The sequence below is a fragment of the Orycteropus afer genome, unplaced genomic scaffold (genome assembly GCF_000298275.1).
Source record: "Orycteropus afer afer isolate SDZICR_OR568_19922 unplaced genomic scaffold, OryAfe1.0 scaffold00179, whole genome shotgun sequence".
NCBI lineage: Eukaryota > Metazoa > Chordata > Mammalia > Tubulidentata > Orycteropodidae > Orycteropus > Orycteropus afer.
In genome coordinates this window covers 76,950-83,107 of record NW_006921766.1, presented here as the reverse complement: position 1 = coordinate 83,107, position 6,158 = coordinate 76,950, and the positions used below count along the sequence as shown (strand labels likewise).

The 6,158-nt window shown below is 41.3% G+C and overlaps 1 protein-coding gene across 1 annotated transcript; it reads left to right on the top strand.

Moving 5' to 3' along the window:
• Positions 1 to 290: 290 nt before the first annotated feature.
• On the top strand, positions 291 to 1,004 carry LOC103202414 (keratin-associated protein 10-3-like). Its single transcript, XM_007947299.2, has one exon. It carries the CDS (start codon positions 291 to 293, stop codon positions 1,002 to 1,004), a length of 714 nt encoding a protein of 237 aa, XP_007945490.2.
• The last annotated feature ends 5,154 nt before the right edge of the window (positions 1,005 to 6,158 follow it).

The following is a 6,158-nucleotide window of genomic DNA, read 5'->3' as shown; positions in this document are numbered from 1 at the left end:
CAACTTTATATTCTGGAGGCAGACACAGGCCAGGATGGGCCAACAAAACCCCAAATTACACTCAGTTTTACAAGGTAAGCAACACCCCATAGACAGAACACTGGACTGGTATTAATTAGAGTTTCCAAGATTTCAAATAACAACAAGGAAAGGGAGGCTTGTTGAGTCTCTTGTCGGAACAATAAACAACACAGAGGAACATAAAAGCCCCAAGAACCCAGAGCTACTCACACACTCACACCCTCACTCACTCACACCCTCCTCACAGCTCACCTCCTGCCACCCTTACCATGGCTGACACCTGCTGCTCCAGGACTTATGCTCCAGATGCATCTACCATGTCCATCTGCTCCAGTGACAGGAGCTATGGCAGCTGTGTCTGCTTGCCTGGTGCTTATACCAGTTCCTCCTGGGAGGTGGATGATTGCCCTGAGAGCTATTGTGAACCCCCCTGCTGCACCTCTACCTGCTGCCAGTCCACCTGCTGTGCCCCTACCTCCTGTCAGTCCACGGATGCCCCCATCTGCTGTGCCCCAGCATCCTGCCTGACCCTCATCTGCACCCCTGTGAACTGTGTGTCTAGCTCCTGCTGCCAGGCAGCCTGTGGGGCCAGTCCCTGCCAATCTGTCTGCACCAGCTCCTGTGAGCCCTCCTGCTGCCAGCAGTCTAGCTGCCAGCCTGCATGCTGCACATCCTCCCCCTGCCAGCAGGCCTGCTGTGTGCCCATCTGCTGTAAACCCATCTGTTGTGTGCCTGTCTGCTGTGAGGCTACTCCTTGCCTGAACTCCACATGCTGCCAGCCTTCTGTTCGTGCTCCCTCCTGCTGTAGACCTTCTTCCTGCATTTCCCTACTTTGCCATCCTGTGTGCAAGCCCACCTGCTGTGTGCCCACCTCTTCCTGTTGTACACCCTCCTCCTCCTCCTGCATGTCCCTGCTCTGCCGCCCCATGTGTCCCTGCCCAGCTTGCTGTGGCCCATCATCCAGCCAGAAGCCCTGCTGCTGAGTGGATTTCCTAAGGTCACCCCAAGGCTTAAAATCTCACTGCTACCTACCCTACCTGGAATCTTTGCTAATCCCCTACACCACTGACCATGTACCTCCCTGTGGCCCTGCCATGGTTGGCATTTATGCCATTCAAAGTCTTCCCCTCCTGGAACAGAAAAAACTCACTGTCATCAAGTTGGATCTGACTCATAGCAACCCCTCTTTGGGTTTCCAAGGCAGTATCACTATGGAAGTAGATTGCCCAACCTGCCTTCTGAGAAGTGGCTGGTGGGTTTGTATGTCCAGCCTTCTGGTTAGCAGTCAGATGCTTTGGGCACTAGCACTCCTATTATTTCCTCCCCTAATCAACATGCCCTGCCTCCCCAATCATGGGTTGTCAGTGACCCCAGCTTGATCAGCTGGACCCTCCCAGGCCTTTGAATCTTGTGCTGAATGAAGCAAGGGAAGAAAAGAATACTTAGAGTTGGTTTCTCTACACTGCCATCTTTTCAGACCTATCAAATAATCCTGTCCGAGCTCTGCTAGCGTAGTGCCTAAGGCACTTGACTGCTAACCAGAAGGCTGGAGGTTCAAACGCACCAGCCACTCCTCGTAAGGAAGGTTGGGCAATCCTACTTCCTTAGTGATACTGCCTCAGAAACCCAAGGAGGAGTTGCTATGAGTCGGGTCTGACTCGACGGCACATAACAACAACAGCAACAACACAGAACTTATTGTGGTCCTGGCTTCTGTCCTTACTCCTGAGCCTATTTTTTGTGAGCTGTGTCATGTCCTTCCAATAAAACCCTTTTATGATTAAATTAATCAGAATTCATTCTACCAACACACATTCCAAGTGGCACAGTTGGCTGCCATCTTTAAGTGAGGCACTGCTCTCTGTTTACTACTTGGGTCAAAATCCAATGTGTAAGAGATTTGGTTGCTATTATGGGTTAAATTATGTTCCCTCAAAATATGTGTCCTGCCTCGTTAACACCATAGAGTTTAGAATTTACAACACATAGGATAACTACATCAGATCACAAAATGGAGGATAATTACATAATACTGAGAATCATAGCCTAGCCAAGTAGAGCTCTGGTAGTATAGTACCTAAGGCATCTGACTGCTAACCAGAAGGTTGGTGTTCAAACCCACCAGCCACTCCATGGAAGTAAGACTGGGCAATCTATTTCCATAAATATTTACCACCCCGGAAACCAAATAGGGGTCGCTATGAGTCAGAATCAACTTGATGGCAGTGGATTAGTTAGGTTAAAATATGTGTCAACTTGACTAGGCCATGATTCTCAGTATTATGTAATTATCCTCCATTTCGTGATCTGATGTATGAGTCGGGGCCGACTCGACGGCACATAACAACAACAACAACAACATTGTAAATCCTAAACTCTGTGATGTTAATGAGGCAGGACACAATCTACAAGATTAGGCTGTATTTTGAGCCAATCCCTTGAGATATAAAAGAGATTAAACAAGCAAGCAGCAATCAGGGGAACCTCAGTACCACCAAGAAAGAAGACTCAGGCATGGACCCCGATCCCTGCACTGAGAACCTCCTAGACCCAAGGGAAGATTAATGCCATGACATGGAGATCTCCAAGGAACTTTAGACCATAGATGCTGAAAGGAGGCAAGGATCTTCCTCCTAAACTGTGAGCTGACAGAGAGAGAATGACTTCCCCTAGAGCTAGCACACTGAATTCAGACTTCTAGCCTCCTAAGCTGTGAGAGAATAAATTTCTGTTTATTAAAACCATCCATTTGTGGTATTTCTGTTATAGAAACACTAAAGAACTAAGACAGAATTAAAGAAGAAAACCAACGCATTATATACTGAAGGAAAGAAGCCAGATGAAAAGAGTACATACTTTATAATTCAACTTATATGAAATAAGAAAAGACAATTCTAATCTAGGTAGATAAGAAATCTAGAAGTTTCCTTGGGTGAGGAGTTGCTTGAGAAGGGTCACTTAGGAAATTTTTGAAGTGATAAAAAGTTTCTATATTTTACTTTTGGTAGTGGTTACACAGATGTATATCTTTCTCAAAACTCATGAAACTGTAACTTGCCATTGAGAGAATGAAAAGCCAAGGATGAGTTATTTGTAATATACATATCCAGTGGTGTGCTAAAGGATGTTGGTACCAGCTCACAAGAACTGGTGGTGCACCTCTCTTTCCAGTTCTATGTTCAGTAACATCATGTTGGTAGCTCAGACTTGGCTACAGTGTGATTATTTACACTATGGAAATTGTCCAGAGCTATAAATCAGGGCATTTGTTGGTTTATTTTTCACAGAGCCCATTAATAAATGTTTACCAGCACAGCACTACATATATCCAACAAAGAAGCTATCTCCATAATATATAATAGATTTCTACAAATCAATAAGAAATACTAATAGCCCTACTTTTAAAATAAATAAATAAGCAAGTGACTTGAATGATACTTCACAAAAAAAGATGTCTAAGTGGTCAATGAACATATTTACTCATCAAGGATAAGCAAATTAATATTATAATGAATACAGTTGTAGAAGACTGACAATAGAATATTTCATCAAGGATGTTGTTGTTGTTGTTGTTATGTGCCGTTGAGTCAGACCCAATTCATAGTGACCCCTCCTTGGGTTTCTGAGGCAGTATCACTACGGAAGTAGATTGCCCCATCTTCCTTCCGAGGAGTAGCTGATGGGTTTGAACTGCCAGCCTTCTGATTAGCAGTCAAGTGCCTTAGGCACTATGCTACCAAAGTTCCCATCAAGGATGTAGAGCCAATGAAATCCTTAAAACTGACTAATGGAAATGTAAATTTATTTGTAAAGTTGTTGAACAATATATGCTAAACTAAATATATGTTATGATAGGGATCCACTCAGCAGTCCCACTTTTGAGTGTACATTGAAGAGAAATGATTAATATGTCCACCAGAAAATGTACAGGGTGTTTATAGTGGCATTGTTAATATCAACCAAGATTATAAATAACCCAAATCTCCATTGTTAGGAGGAGAATGGATAATCAAGGGTAGTAGGGTAGTAAGTTAATGTGATGATATACAGCACATGAATCTAAAAATAATAATAATAATAAAATACTGATGCATGTAGTAATGTGGGTGTTTTCACAGATATTTTGGTGGCCAACACTCCCCCCCCCAAAAAAAAAGAGTATATAGAAATATGGAATAAACCAAAACCAGAAACCAAACTCACTGTGGTGGAAGCGGATGCAACTCACAGCGACCCCTCCTTGGGTTTCCGAGGCAGTATCATTATGGAAGTGATTGCCCAGTATTCCTTATAGAATAGGCAAAATTAATCAACGAGGAGAGAAGGCAGAATAGCGGCTATTTCTCAAGGAAGAAAGGACAACAAAGAAGCAGTACAAGGGAGCATTTAGGATTCTGAAAACGTCAATAGCGTCAAAAATATTTGATGAGAAAATATTTCAAGCCCAGAACACTATACCCAGCTAAAATATTATTCCAGTATAAAGGCAGAATGAAAGTACTTTTAGTCATGCTATGTCTCAAGAAACATATCTCCCATTTTTCCATTCTCAGAAAGCTACCAAAGGTTGTACTCTTCCATCAAGAAAAATAAGAGCATTAACAAATACAGAAAAAGACAACATCCAGAAAATAAGGAATTCAACATAGAGAAGAGATAAAGGAATAGTGAAGGGAGATCCCAAGATTATACCTATGCATGAGGCCAAGGGAAGAGGCAACACAGACTTACCTAGGAGTGAAGAAGGCACTAGGAGAGATGTTTCAAAACTATAAATGAAGTTGATAATGTTTGACCACTTGAATGGAACTTTGGGATGAATTAGTCAGTTAGGGGATGATTTGGTAATGTTGCTGTTATTGCTATGTGCTGTTGAGTCAGACCCGACTCATAGCGACCCCTCCTTGGGTTTCTGAGACAATATCACTACAGAAATATATTGCCCAAACTTTATAGGCACATAGAAAATACAGCCAGAATGCTCTTTGGAAGCAAAGATGGCAAGACTATGGCTTGCTTACTTTTGACATGCCATCAGGAGAGATCAATCACTAGAAAAGGATATCATGGTTGGTAAAGCAGAGGGCCAGCAAAAATGAGTGATACACTCAATGAGATGATTGACACAATGTCTACTACAATTAATTCAAACATACCAACTATCATAATAAAGATGGCACTAGGTCCAACTGGGCAATACTTTGTTTTGTTATAGAAAAGGTTGCCATGAGTCAGAGTTGACTCAATGGAACCTAGCACCCAGTGGCATCACTAGGAGGGTGAGAGGGGGTGTGGACCACACTAGGTGACATTGTCAGGGAGGGTGACAGCAAAATCACTCTCTAGACTGTCTATAAAATTTTTGTGCTGTGTTTCAACAGAATTTATTGATTTTTGTAAAAATATTTCTGTAGTTAGTTATAGCAACAAAACCAGTTTTCTTGTAAGCTCAGATTACATGTATCAATACACCTACAAGGCTAAAATTCTATAATAATTTACTTTTTGACCCTTCTAATGCTATCCAGTCAATGTTGTCATTATCATCCAATTACAGTGACAATTCTAATCACGTGGTTTCATCTGTACACCCTGAAGCATGCATCTTTGTTTTTGTTGCTGCCAGTGTTTTTATAATCACTGATGTTTACAAATTTTCTGGTATTTTAGTTACAATATTGTGGTAAGTAGCAATTTTGAACCTATACCAATAACTTTTTTGAGAAGGAAGTAGTAATTAAAGGGAAAGAAGAAAAATCAAAAAAGGCTTCCTCTCAGTTACTGATAATGTAGTACTAATACTGTACTGAATTATTAGTAACTAATGATGTAGTACTAATGTTTCAATGTAGAAACATTTCATAAAACAATTTTGTTGTTAGTATTCATATAACCTAAGAAATATTACATTTAAGCAATTTATAACTATATCTCATGTTATTCAATGATTAAAATTGTTAATAAATATTACTTTGGATTCTGCATGGTCTGATACAGAAGGAGGTCCATAGGGAATAACACCATGAGTTATCACACTGGATGACACCACCCCTAGTGATGTCACTACTAATAACAATAGCACAGAAAATAAATACATAAATAAAAGAAGCAATTATTAACTCCAAGAGGGGGAAAAA